Source organism: Pimephales promelas, chromosome 15, assembly GCF_988280905.1.
Source record: "Pimephales promelas chromosome 15, fPimPro1.hap1.1, whole genome shotgun sequence".
In the NCBI taxonomy this organism is placed as follows: domain Eukaryota; kingdom Metazoa; phylum Chordata; class Actinopteri; order Cypriniformes; family Leuciscidae; genus Pimephales; species Pimephales promelas.
This window is the reverse complement of record NC_142783.1, coordinates 28,062,624-28,077,053: the sequence shown is the minus strand read 5'-3', so window position 1 is coordinate 28,077,053 and position 14,430 is coordinate 28,062,624. Positions and strand designations below refer to the sequence as shown.

The following is a 14,430-nucleotide window of genomic DNA, read 5'->3' as shown; positions in this document are numbered from 1 at the left end:
AAAGTCAATAAGAATTTTATTGTTGGGCGAACTAACTTTATACATATAATTCTGTATTACATTGTGATAGCATGCACAATTTTTTACACTTGTAAAAAAAAGTTTCTTAGGCTCCAGAGAGAGAATAAAGGTCAATTTCTTTTACTCACACGCTTAAAAATGTCCTTCTCCACCTTAAGAGGCGCTCACGATCCTAAAGGCGATCTACAAGCAGACCACGCCCTGCGTCAGTTACGATTGGCTTAAAGCTGGTAGCTCTGCTTCCTCATTGGTCATTCCTTTCCCATTGAATCTCCTCCACCTTTACTTTGTCAATTTCTGCGCTTTCATTGAATTGCGTTGCAAGAGCTGCATCGACCCAAAAGCCTGCAGCAATCCCAGCACGACAACGTACACTACAGTCCCTTAACAGATGCGGACTACATCACCAGACTGTTTTATTATAAAACGGGTGGACTAAATTCGCACTTTCTATCACTGGTGGAAGAAGTGAGAACCGACACCGTGCGTGGGAGAGAGATTTCCCGTCGTAGAAGCGTCACTTCTCTGTAGTTGGCTAATGATTTTTATTAATTCCCAACTTGTCTTTAATCCACCGAGGACAAACCACAGCGATGATAAGACTTCAGGACGCTCATGAGAGTTTTATTTCGTCATTGTATCTCTGAATTTCGACATTAAACGCACCACAGCCGGTCATTAAAAGGATTAAAAGCGACATTTGTGGTTTTTGCGAAAGGAAATACAATGCCGGACCAGATCACAGTGGCGGAGTTTGTGGCGGAGACCAATGAAGATTATAAATCGCCCACCGCCTCAAACTTCACCACGAGAATGACTCACTGCAGGAATACTGTAGCCGCACTGGAGGAGGTGAGACTCATAACTTTAATTAACCTGCTATTTTGCGATTGTTAAAACCTTGCTGAGTGTTTTGCTTACTTGCAAGACCACTTGAGTCAGCTATTGCCCCCCCCCCCCCCCCCCTTGGAGTAACTAAATGAGTTACTGAGGAGGCAAATCCTTTGTTGATGCCTCACCCTTCAGACAGCTGCTGTATTGCATTGTCTCATGCTGATGATGAGATCTAATAAACAGTTAGTTGATTCACTGCATATTTAGATAAATGCACAGGCTGAAATACATACATTAATTGGGTTAAAATTTATATGGAAGAAAAATAATAGTTGGTCAGTCAGCAGCACCTGTTACAATTAACATTGGCCCAGTTTCACAGATAGGGCTCAGATTAAGCCAGCATTAGGCCTCAGTTTAATGAGGGCATTAAATAGCTTTTATAAATGTGCCTTTGAAAAAAAACTTACTGGTGTGCATCTTGAGACAAAACTACAGCCCTGACATATTTTAAGATATGTCAATGCAAGTTGCTTTTAGTTACAACAGCTCAAACATGCATTTTAGTCTGGAACCAGGCTCCAGCAACTCACTATCTTGTCTGTCAAAGCTGGTTCTCTAGTTGGTATAAGAGCATCTGGTTGACCAGCTGCAATGTTTCAAAAGCCCACCTTGACATGTTAGGACACGATATTGACCAGCTTCAAAAAAAGATAATAAACCAGACTACTACAGTTCAATCTGCTTTACAATGTTCTCTCAGCCTGGTCAAGATCCAAGTCTATCTGGTCTCTGAAGCAGGTGTTCAGGTAGTTTAGTTTAGTTTGATGATAAGCTAGTCTACCAGCCTGAACCCCTCTAAATCCATCCATCAGTTGGGATGACCATATTAGACCAGGCTCCAAAACACATACATCTTCCAGTTTCCAGTCTTCCAACTGGATTTTCTCAGGGAATGTGGTCCATCTAAAGTGTGCATAATATATTGTATAAAAACATCTCATAAGTGAGTGAAGCCTCGCCCTGGCCAGATATAAATAGCCTTTCTCAACTATGATGGGCTCTGCTGCTTTTGTGTTGTGTTGAATGGAGACAGCTTCCTGTGGGATATCCATCATCACAGCTCCAGATTATAACCATGATAGATGCTGCAGAGTGTAGAAACTTATTATTAGTATTGTAGTTTGTCAAGATGTTATGCTATCTTAGAAAGGGTCGAATCAGTATGACTGATAATAGCAAGGTGAGTTTAATGTCAGTTTTTTGCTAATGTATTTCACTGGTTATAACTTAAATCTGCTTTTTAAAAATGGCGTTGGGTTATATATGATTTATGTTGTTTTAATTCCACAACTGCGTTCTACCCTGTGACTGAATGTTCCTATGAAAAACTCAGGAAATCTGGAGCTAAATGATTGGTTTTTTTTTTGTCTTCCTCTTATTGCATGCTGTTTGTTCGCTCTTTGGCTTTGTGGTCATTGCTTCAGGGACATAAATAGTGCTGCCCACATATTTGTAGTTTTTATGGAATCGCTTTAAGTTGGGTGTTTTTTGTGTGTTTGGTCTCACACTGACCGCTCGCCAACAATAAGAGTCCAAATCAGCGTTTGTTGGAGAAGGATTTCTCGATGCCCTTCCACGTTTTAATTAGAAGCTTTTTTCCCATTTTGATTGGTTCTGTATCTGTATTCACAGAAATATGTTTATGATGCTTCCCTGTATTGTCTCATGACTTCGAAACTGCTTCCCTCACGGGTCTCATTGCTTCAGCCACTTTAATATAAGGGCCTGATTTAACTTGCAGCTTTTGCCTGATAATAAACAGGACTAGATAGAAGGAATTATAATTTCTTTTTAAAGCAATTACACTGGAAAACAAGTTATTTTGAGTTCTGCAGTTGGGAAAGCTTCAGCCACTGAAGTGCATGACAGTAAAATTATGAAATTGAAATGGGTAGCCTTTACTTGATTGGCTGGTCATAACCAAACATTTACTTACTGGTAACCAATAACCATCAGACGTCTTATGTTACTACACTGAGAAGACTAGGCCTACTATATTCATGTATTATATAGAGTACTTCACCTACAAGGTTTGTGGTGTTCCAGCTATTATTGATTGCATCTTTTTAGTGTCAAGTCACCACCTCATGAGTAAAATGTGTTTTTTAGACTGTAAATCAGATCTTGGACTGTGAAACATATTGGTGTTTTTTTAGTTTAAAAACCTCTCTCTTTTATGGCGTGGGAGAGTGGGGTTGGTTTATGGTCGGATGTGTCCTTATCTTGTTGCGAGGTCAGCTGAGGGCAACGGGTTCAGAATCAATAAGTACCATAAATATTTGAATCTTCTCTCATATTTATGTGAATGTTGATTTTCTGAGATGACTCTGCTTTCGGGCATGGATATAGACTTTCTTTTAAATAAGTTTAACCCATTTTAGCCCACTTTTGTAGGCCAAAGTAAGCTGTATAGCCTAGTTCAAACTTCAAATTGAGAATGATGTGACTCTGTAGTTTAGAAATTGGCAGAAGTTTCATCTCCTTGGTTGCACTTTATCTTTAGAAAGTGTTTCAAACGCATTCAAGGCTTCAGTGCTGCCCACCCTTGTGTGGTTTGAGTGCATCTTTGTAACTTCCACACAGAGTTCACATTCACAGTGTGTCAGTGAAGTGTGGGATCCCGCTGAATGACTCTGCTTGGGTATTACAGGGAATCCTGGTATCCTTATGAAATGTTGGCATTGACCTTGTTGTTTGCTGAAAACCATCGGCTGTTAAAGCCAGTGGAGCGTTGTTGTCCAGAAGTCATAATTAACCAAATAAGTACTCTCTGAACTACAGTTTCTTTTAATATTCCGGTTTGTCCTTGGGAAAGTCAGGTCTCTCTAATATTCTGCTGCTTAGAAACAGCTTGGGTCTCTTTCTCAGTGTTAATTGATGTTTTTTCTTTGTTTTGTTTTTTTTCATTTGTTTTATCATCCACCTGTCTAATTTTTGATGTAGAACACATTAAAAATAGATTCTATGCAAAATATTATTTAAATTAGTTGTCATTAGATATTTGTTGTTCTAGTCAGCTGGAAGCTTCCCTGGCATGTTCACACCAAGACAAATGCAGTGATGAACATTGTTTATGCAAATGTTCAGTGATAAATATCTGAATAAAGAATAAATGGCTGTTAATTAATGTGTCTTCAGGCCGATGCAAACGTTCACATAATGTCAATGCATCAGATTTTTTTAGGAGAGGTGTTATCACATTTCCAACACACTTTTGGTCATTTGCACAGAGCTGACAGACATATTGCTTGTAAAAAAAAAACCTTTTTGGTGTAAACAAACTCAGTCCTCAGTGGTTTTCTGACAGGCAATGCTGGTCTGTTGCAGGTTTACCAGCTTGACAGTATAGCCATGCTGGGTTACTATAGTATTCAAAACATGTCTCATAATGATAACCAACTCCGGTCATTTAAAATGGTCACCGGCTGAACCAGATTAGTTAGTCTATTTGGATTGCCTCTTGATCACTTGTGTCACAGCGTTTGAGGGTTAAGTTGAAAATATCTTAAACCGCAATGAAAATATCTTAAGAAATCATGCGTTTTTGAATACAAGGAGACATTTATTAGCAAAATTATTTTAATTTATTAGAATGCACACTAAAAGCACACAATAGATTTAAATATTTATTTATTGTTTCAATACAAATAAAATCAATAAATTAAAAATGTGTTAAATACAGTTTTAATATTTGAAGCAGCCCAGACAGAAGCTATAAGAGTTAACTTACTTTTAATGCAAGATACAGTTTATTGTGTAATCAAAATACCAATAATTACCAGAAAAATGCATAATAAACAAGCCCAAAATACACTGGGACTCTTATTTTGAAATGTTATATTTAAAATGGTGTTTATATTGTAATATGTTATAAAATATCTCATTAAAAAATCTCAAGTAAACATCATCATAATTCATCGACAGTAGATTGTATGTAATTGTTTGGTATGAATGCATATGACCATGACGCTGAAGCCGCTAGCCTGTAGAACTCGCAACAGGCCTGCGTTTTTTTTTTTATTTTAAGCATGATTAGGAAACTAATCTCATGAGAGATTAGACTTTGAAGTCCTTGACTTTTAAGGACCCACATGGACTTTTTATTCTCCTAAATAATTATTTCACTTGGCACTCATTACATTTTAGTGGCAAATGCGACAATGCAAGTAAAACACTCACGCTGTCAAGACCTGCCACAATATGCTGATGGAAGCAGCAGCTGCTCTGTGGAACAGGTGAGTTATGGGGGGTTTAAAGCACCAGTAGTTGAGATTACGATGGACAAAAGCTAAAACAACACTAGCACCTGCCATCTGTCCTCTCTAAATGTTAAGATGCCTTTTAAACCTGCTGTCTTTTGAGACCACAATTCACTCCTTGTGATTAGAAAGTCAACATAAAAAGGAATTTGCATTCCATTTACTTAAACATGATGTTTTTTCAAATGAAATGACATTCAACACGATTTTGTTTTTGGATGGAACTTTATCCATCAGGATTTGATTGGAAAATAAGAGAGCTTGGTGACATCTCCTGTAAGTGCTTTTCTGGTTGTCACCATGTTGTGAATCCATCGTAGCTCACTGTATCTTTGGGTAAAGCCACGGCCATTTCCCAATAGATTCTGGAGTTCTATCTCACATGGTAGATGCCAAAGGACCTTGAATGAATCCCTGATGACATGTTGGAAAAGTGGGGTTGACGAAATCCCATTAATGGGGTGGAGCAGGTTGCATTGATCTGCTAGGGTTCACAAGTGCACTGGCTTTGTTTAGTGACTGTTGATGGGGGCAGGGAGACCCTCTGTCCCATCCAGGGGGTTTGTCACAGATTACCAGGGACAACTCCCTTTTCAGGGCCATTGTGAACTGGTCAAGCTCTACTTCTTCATTAATGAAGTTCCCTCCATTGATTTGTTGCTGTGTCCTTCTTGAAGAAGGCCATCCATTTCCCAGGGGTGGCTGGTAATCATATTACTCTGTCTCTTTCACTTTAAGCAATCCCAACGGCAAATTTGAGGACTTCACTAACTGCACGTCATATTTTTTTTTCTTTTGGCTTGCTTTAAAATCCTAATTTCTACTCTTTAATCTTTTAAATTTGTAATTGTCAGTATACCTAAATATTAACGATGCATAACATATTGCCAACCATATTGGTTTTTATAATTTATTCGCTAGTAATTTTATGATTCATTAGACTAATATTTTATTGATATAAATATATTTTGTTTTCAATTCAGCACTTAGGAAAAGTGTTTTTCCTTACATGTGGAAAAAGCGAAGTCATGATCTCAGAGTTTTCAGTTTTTTGTTTTTTCTCTAAAATGTACAAACGCCACCTGCATACATTTCTGCATGCTCGCTTGGGCTCTGGATTGCTGCTATTTTTACAGCTGCTGAATTTTTAATGCTGCTGCCACTGCTGAAAGCTTGTACGTGAGGGAGTGTTCATCTCTGAAAAACAAATAAAAAAATCCTGCGTTTACTTATCTCACTTTTTGACGTTAAAGGATTAGTTAATTAAAAATGTACGCATCCTCATGTTTTTCCAGACCCAGAAATATTTTCAAGAATATTCATACAACTATATTCCATACAACAACTGTTTATTAGTGGCTGCATCTGTCAAGATCCAAAAAAGACAGCACTATAATAATACCATAAAAGTAGCGGTAATCACAAAACAATAGTATTGCTGTATTCCAGACAATGTGGAGTGTGAGAACTTATTTCACATTCATCACTTCTCCAGCACACACATTTGGTCTTAATTTGGTCAGATTGTGCCTTCATCAGTCTCCTGGTGTTTACACACTCCTTTGCAGTTGCTTTAAATTATAAAGCAGTCATTAAAACGGGAGCCAGTGTATGTCGTCTTTCCTTGTCACTCTTTGTTTCTTAGGTAATCTGAGTTTTGCCACAAAGCACTGGCAAAAATAATGATTATGTCGGAAAAAATAGCAAGGAGAAATTTTTATTTATTAATAAACTAGTCTTTTCTTAGTCACTGTTAGCTGCAGAGATGAAGCTGACAATGCTGACTTGCCATCTTGTCTTGGGTTAACTATTAAACAAATGGGAAAAATATAACATGGTGCCTTTGATCTGCATTCATGTCCATTATATTGGAAACGGCGAACAGGATATTCTTTAAAAAACACCTTTTATAAAGAAAAGAAAGTCATAAGGGTTTAGAACGATAAGAGGGTTGGTATATATACAGGATTTTCATTTTAGGTGTGCTGTCCCTTTAAGATGGCATATTAGGACTTGGGTTAACCATTAAACAAATGGGAAAAATAACGTGGTGCCTTTACCAGCTGAACTCAGGTGCTAGTTTTGTGGATGAGTTGTGGTCAGTCCAGTATGTCTCAAAACACTTGATGTGCTGTGTAGTGTGTACCCAGAAGGACATAAAACAGCGGCTTTTGTTTGAAGTGCCCACTGCAGGGCAAAAGGTCTTCCTGTTGACAAGTGCTTCCACTAAATACAAATGGACCTAGTGATGAGCTTTCAAGAGACGAGGAACCATAGCTACTCATTACAGACATTACATCACATAAATTTGATTTGTTTTAATTGAACTTTTTCTGAAATTTGGGTTGGTGTTCCAGTTCAGTTCTTTAGTTTCTCAAAGGAACTTTAGTAGGTAGTTGTCTGCAGTAGCGTGTTGCATTTTCCTGTTTTTTCTTTTTCCTCTCTCTTTTTAACACGCGTGCACACACGCACACACTCCGCTTAGACAATAGTGGTTTTGTTAGGTTGAACTGCCATCAAGAGAAGTCCACAGAGCTTTAGTATGTGTTGTTTTCCTGCATCCAAATTAGTCGTAATGCGTTTTTTTTTGTTTTTTTTTTTTGCGTTAGAGATGTCACACTGCCACTGGTGTGTGTCTAGGTGAGTATTTTAACCCTATAGTGCTCTAGTTATCTCTGTTGTTATGGAGCACTTAACAGCAGTCCTGAGAGAGATTGTGTTTGTTTGACACCGGTTGCTTAGGGCAGTCCCGTGACGTTACAAGAGACAAGTAGCAATAAAACCTGTGAGTTAATAGAGTACTTTATTCCGGCTTGTGAAATCACTCAAGCGAATGCCATTGTGCTTTTATAGTAAAAGGTATATGGCACAAGACTTTTTTGTTTTTTTCCATATGACATAAAGGAGTAGTTCACTTCTAAAAAAATCTTTTGCTGATCATTTACTCACCCCCATGTCATCCAAGATGTCCACGTCATGTCCATTGAAATGCATTACATGGAGATAATCCTGGAATGTTTTCATCAAAAACCTTAATTTCTTTTCGACTAAAGAAAGAAAGACATGGACATCTTGGATGACATGGGGGTGAGTAAATTATCAGCAAAAGTTTTTTAAAAAGTGAACTATTCCTTTAAATGTCCGTTTTCATGTTCCCAGTGTGTCATTTTCTGAAAGAGTGATGGTTATTTTGACTTGTTTCAGTTTCATAAATCTGATTCAGTTTTAAAGAAATATTTATTCCTTAAAAAGAACCAAAAAGCTCATGCATGTGTCAAAAGTATTTTCCTTTTATAAGGTCATTGCTGCTATAGACGGCTTGATGTTTCTTTTCTCTGCCTAGTCCAGCTCAGTCAAACTGTAATATAAGCCAAACTTGTTCTGTAGTTTAGAGAAGGCCAACCTATACTGTAAACTTGGTACAGACTAGTCTTCTCTAGATTAGTCTTATAGTTAAATAAAGCCTGAGAATAAAGTCAGAATTGCGTGATATAAAGTCGCAATTGCTAGATATAAAGTCAGAAATGCGAGTTATAAAGTCGCAATTGCGTGTTATAAAGTCAGAAATGCATGATATAAAGTCAGAATTGTGAGATATAAAGTCAGAATTGTGAGATATAAAGTCAGAATTGTGAGATTTAAACTATTCTGAGGGGGAAAAAAGTTAGTCTTTTTTTGGCCTGATAACTCGCAATTGCGAGTTTATATCTCACGATTCTGAGAAAAGATGTCAGAATTTCGTCATATAAACTCACAATTATGTGTTCTAAAGTCAGAATTGTAAGATGTAAACTCGCAATTGTGAGAAAAAGGTCAGAATTGTGAAATAAAAAGTCGCACTTCTGTCTTTTTTTTTTATCACAATTGCGACTTTATATCACCCAATTCTGACTTTATATCACCCAATTTTGACTTTATATCTCACAATTTTGACTTTATATCTAGCAATTCTGACTTTTTATCATGCAATTCTGACTTTACATCACTCAATTTTGACTTTATATCTCGCAATTTTGACTTTATATCTAGCAATTCTGACTTTTTATCACGCAATTCTGACTATCACCCAATTTTGACTTTATATCTCGCAATTCTGACTTTATATCTAGCAATTCTGACTTTTTATCACGCAATTCTGACTTTACATCACTCAATTTTGACTTTATATCTCGCAATTTTGACTTTATATCTAGCAATTCTGACTTTTTATCACGCAATTCTGACTTTATATCACCCAATTTTGACTTTATATCTAGCAATTCTGACTTTATATCACCCAATTTTGACTTTATATCTCGCAATTCTGACTTTATATCTAGCAATTCTGACTTTTTATCTCGCAATTCTGAGAAATAAAGTCAGAATTGTGAGATATAAATTCGCAATTGTGAGGAAAAAAGTCAGAATTGTGAGATAAAAAGTCACAATTATTTATTTTATTTTTATATTCAGTGGCGGAAACAAGCTTCTATAAAAATCAATATGCTTCTGTAGACTTGTAAAGCCTAACTCATCACTGTTCGGCTACATGGCTTCAGAGGGGAGGAATGCATGCTACGCTCAGGTCATGTGATTTTAAATGAGCTGCAGCTTTTCTTTCTGTTTTCTCTCCTCTCATGTCTGAAGGTGGTTTGCTGAGTAGGCCGTGTAGATGTGCCACGTTGCCGCAGCAGCTCTAACTTGCCCTGTGCATCGTTTTTGGCCAATTTACTCCAAATCGACTATTTCTTTGCACTCCAGAATTAAAGTGCAGTTTAGTAGCATTTTTCCTCACTTGTTTGATGATGAATGTGTGAGATTGTGGATAAGGATGAGTTCAGATCACTCTCTCTGAGACAGAAATATTATAAACACTGCTGCTGTTTTGAGAAATGGTGGCGTTAACTGCTTTTATCACACTCTTGGTCCCCCTGTGCATTAAATTGTGGTGTGTGTGTTTGAAACTGTGTAGAAGGCTGAGCTAATAGACCCTTGCTGTGATGTTATGGCAGACAAGGTGTTCTAGGAGCGTTAGTGGGAGGAGATACACCATGGCAATTACATAAATGGAGTTCACTACAACACACACACACACACATACACACAACATTTTAAGAGCAATGATAGATGTCAGTTTTCATTTATAGACAGTGTTATTATACACAAACATTGGGGTCAAGCCAGATACCAAGTTAGACACCATAGTTTCCTGAGTTTAGTGGTACAGCAAATAACGGAAGAGCTGTATTTTGAATTCCTTTAAATTCCTCTTTCTGAAACAGCCCATGACTGGGAAAAGGCTATTCTTGTTCCTGAATGGCAATGACAACTGAATTATAGTGCCCTGGAATAGCTCTGTGAAGAAATCAGATGACCTTTTCAGAATAACAGTTAAACCAGTTGAGTAATTATGCTTTATATTTTTTTCCCTGCTTATACTACTATTGACAAGCTGTTTGACTGTATGTATACCGGTACACACTAAGGGGTTGTATACAAAGGACACGTCACTATTTGACCCTGGGTCAAATAGTGTATTAAAATACTGGGCAGACCACCAGATCCAGTCCCTTTCGGCTGTACAAGAACATCTGTTTGAAACAAAATCGAGATGCTTGAGGATATCAGAAGCAGATTGGCTTGCGAAATGAAGACCTCTGTGAGAGAAGCAGTTATTGGTGTGGCTGACAATAGATATGTGAAAATAAGGGTTATTAGTTCTCGATTTTAGATGATACTGTTAATTTACTTGATACAAAAATTGCACAAATGCAGCATTTATACATGCTAGTCCTCGTATTACTATAAAGTTGAATGACACATGAGTGTCCTGTCTTCTATAAAGAAAGGGACAACTTTTTATAAGTTTTTGTTTAAAAAAAAATGTGTGTGCGCAACCTAATCTCACGACCAAGTCGTACGAATTTGACGAATGATTAAAAAGTGGCTAATTCGTAACAATTCATATGACCTCACACGTACGAATTAGTACGATTTTGCTAAATCACACATATTTTACGAATTGGCCAATTCGTATGAATTCGTACGAATGACCTACCCCTTACCCCGCCCCTAAACCTACCCATCACGTGGGTTTAGACAAATCGTACGAATTCGTACGAGTGAGGTCGTACAAATTAGACACTTTTTAATCATTCGTCGAATTGGTCGTGAGATAGTGTGTGTGTGTATATATATATATACAGTATATATATATATATATTATTTCAAGTAAAAAATAAAATAACTTTTTTTTTCTTGCACAGTGTAGCTACATGTAGGTGTTCAAACACATTAATCATTATTTTCAAATTTATATATATATATATATATATATATATATAGTAGGGAACTGCCTGACCTGAACTGCCTTTTCATTAAAATGTTCAATTATTTTGATACATTTATTGACACACAGTCAAGAGGGTCTGCAGTGGACTTCTCTATGACATCATGACTTTGTTCATCGCACCACATGATTTGGATGTGGCAGACACATTTTTTTACATACTGCTTATTACCTATTCATTTAAATTTTACTACATTTTAAGTATGTAATTCTTTTAATGAGGTTTTCTTCATTATGTAATGAGGACAATTCTACCACAAATTTTTGTTTAGGATATGTTGGGGAAAGTAATTCATTCTGTGAAAGTACTGTAACTAATTGCTTTACTTTTTATGGAAAGTAATCCATTACATTATTTTTGCATTACATTTTCTCACCTGTCTGGTCGTGTCTGTTGATTACAAATTCCAAAATTTTAATGTAATTACAAAAAGTTCTATTTTTGGCAAATGTAAAAGCCGTTTCTCTCCTAAAGTGAAATGAATAAGCTCCAGTACAGCAGAGGGCGCGGCTTAAACAAACCTTTCAGCTGGGCTGCGTCATTCTGCATTGCAGAAGAATAGGACAGAAGATAGTTCAACACTTCAGCAATAAAAAAAGAAACAAAAAACAGCATATGGTTAATTTGGATTATTGACGATCAGCAGCAAAGATATTGGTCAATAAAGTGAGAGTTTACATAAAATATATTTGTGTATATATAGCTGTATTTAGCTATTGCAGGTTTGAGTAATTTTCCGAGTTTGTATTTATTTTAAGGAATACTGATTCTGTTTTTGTTTAAGTGAGATGAGTAAATTCCTGCTCACATTTAGAATAGAACTACAATAACCATCATGTTTACACAGCGTTCACCACACCTCTTACTCACAGTTTGGGAGCAGGAGAGAGGGGCCAGTCAATAAATGGGAAAACAAAGTAACTTTCGTTACTTATTTGTATATGTTAAGTATGTACTTGTAAATAATAATAATGTAATGTAACTTTAGTACTACTTATTTGAAATGCGTAGTCTGATTACATAAACCACATTACTGGTAATGCGTGTAATGCGTTACCCCCAACACTATGTATTTTTTATATATAAATTAATAGACAAAACTCACCAACATCCACCATTGTTTGGATGAAGACAAACTCAGCTCTCTTTCAGGTTTGAACTAATTAGACACTTGAGAGTTTGAGCACACCCATGCCTCCAACACACGAGTGGACCACACAGGGTGGAGTTTACTGCCTGTCTGGAGTATTAGACTGCACCACTCTTATGGTTCCCATTCACAAACACTACAGCGGCGTCAGATATCACACATGAAGTAAACGCGACCCAGAGTGCCTTAGCCTTCTTCCCCTTTACAATATTTGTTTATCGAGAGAAAACATCTGGTGCCTCTGTGAAACCTGGATGTTAATCAGCTCCTTTTCCCCACTGAATTGGATAATTGCGATCCAGACGGCCTCTTTTGGCCCAAGTTCAACTGTGTTTTTTTGTCTGGTTTGGGGGAGATGAAAGTGCGACATGTTATAAAGTGACACCAGACAGGAGCCAAGCACGCGCCCCGCAGACGACGCTCCCATGATTCCAGCTTTGTTGTTTTAAGTGGGCGGCACTGGCATCTGGGTTGAGACGAGAAGGCATGCGGTGAGAGGAAGTAAAAAATAGATTGTGATGCATCAAAAATATGGTACTTGCCACAATTCTTCTGGCTTTTTCAGTTTTGGGCAGTGAGAATTGAGGGGGAATTGTATGCTTAGACATGCCGTCATCAAATAGTTGCAAATCTGAGAACAATGCTGGGCAGGTCACGTCTATCCCACTATTTGCAGTTGACCTGGAATCATTCTGTTCCAACATCAATAAGAATGTTTCTTGAGCTCCAAATCAGCTTATTAGAGTGATTTCTGAAGGATCATGTGACACTGAAGACTTGAGTAATGATGCTGAAGATTCAGCTTTGCCATTACAGGAATTAATTACATTTTTAGAAAACCGAAATAAGTTTTAAAATGTAATAATATTTCACAAAATTACTGTTTTTACTGTATTTTTGAACAAATAAAGGCAGCCTTCGTGAGCATAAGAGGCTAAAATGTAAAAATCAATTTTTAGGAGTGTGTATCATAGACGGGTCCAGTAAATTCAGCAATACAGTAAGCATTTCTGTGCCGTGTTTATGTGGAGGCTCTTAGATTAAGCCTATTCACAGTCCGCAAAGGCATTAGAGTTTAAAAAACCTTGTGTAATACAGGGTAAGTGTGTTAAATCTTTGCTTTGGGCTAAGTGTGGCTTAACCGGGGCCAGACGGCAGATTAGGGCCTTGCTCTGGTCAGCCGTTTTGGGCTGATGGCCGGTTGTGGTTGGACTGTTTTTTGAGTGGTGGTAAGCAAGGCTTCCACACATGTGATTTTGGTGAGTATGGCTGAGGTTGTCAAAGAATGGTTGCTAGCTGAACAGGAAGACATCAAGATTTCTAAGAATAAGTCATTGGTTGTTATGAATTTTTCATTCCTGTTTTGTGGATTAAGCTTAATTAAACCGAGAAGTTGAGCCACAACCTAAAGCACACTGTCAGATCAATTTTATATTCAATATTTTAGAGAATAAATTCATACATTTTCCAAATACCATTAATTAATTCATAAATGTCAGTATGTTTATTTTGAGTTATGACATTTTAAAAAGCATATTGACCTTAAAACACAGTCATGAGGGTCTGTCTCTGTGATATAAATGCCTGTTTTTTTTGTTCTGGTTTTTTTTAATGCACGTTTCTGCATGTTGCTTATGCCACATGACATGAAGGCATTGATTAATATATTAATAGTGAGCAGTTTTGTTAAAATAATTTTCCTTTAAAATATTTGAAAAAAAATTGCCAAAGTTTTATTTGTATTAATTAATATTAAAATGCTAACTTTTTATCT

General features: G+C 36.9%; 1 protein-coding gene across 3 annotated transcripts in view; it reads left to right on the top strand.

The window, feature by feature from the left end:
* The first annotated feature begins 298 nt into the window (after positions 1–298).
* The window catches only part of asap2a (ArfGAP with SH3 domain, ankyrin repeat and PH domain 2a), a 61,547-nt gene continuing 47,415 nt past the window's right edge, over positions 299–14,430 (top strand). The window contains exon 1 of one of the 3 annotated variants that reach the window (XM_089120487.1): positions 299–873. In XM_089120487.1, coding sequence (XP_088976613.1) covers positions 748–873 — 126 coding nt within the window. In that variant the 5' untranslated portion in view covers positions 299–747. The remainder of the gene's footprint in view (positions 874–14,430) is intronic. The other 2 variants (XM_089120485.1, XM_089120486.1) reach the window with 2 other exon arrangements.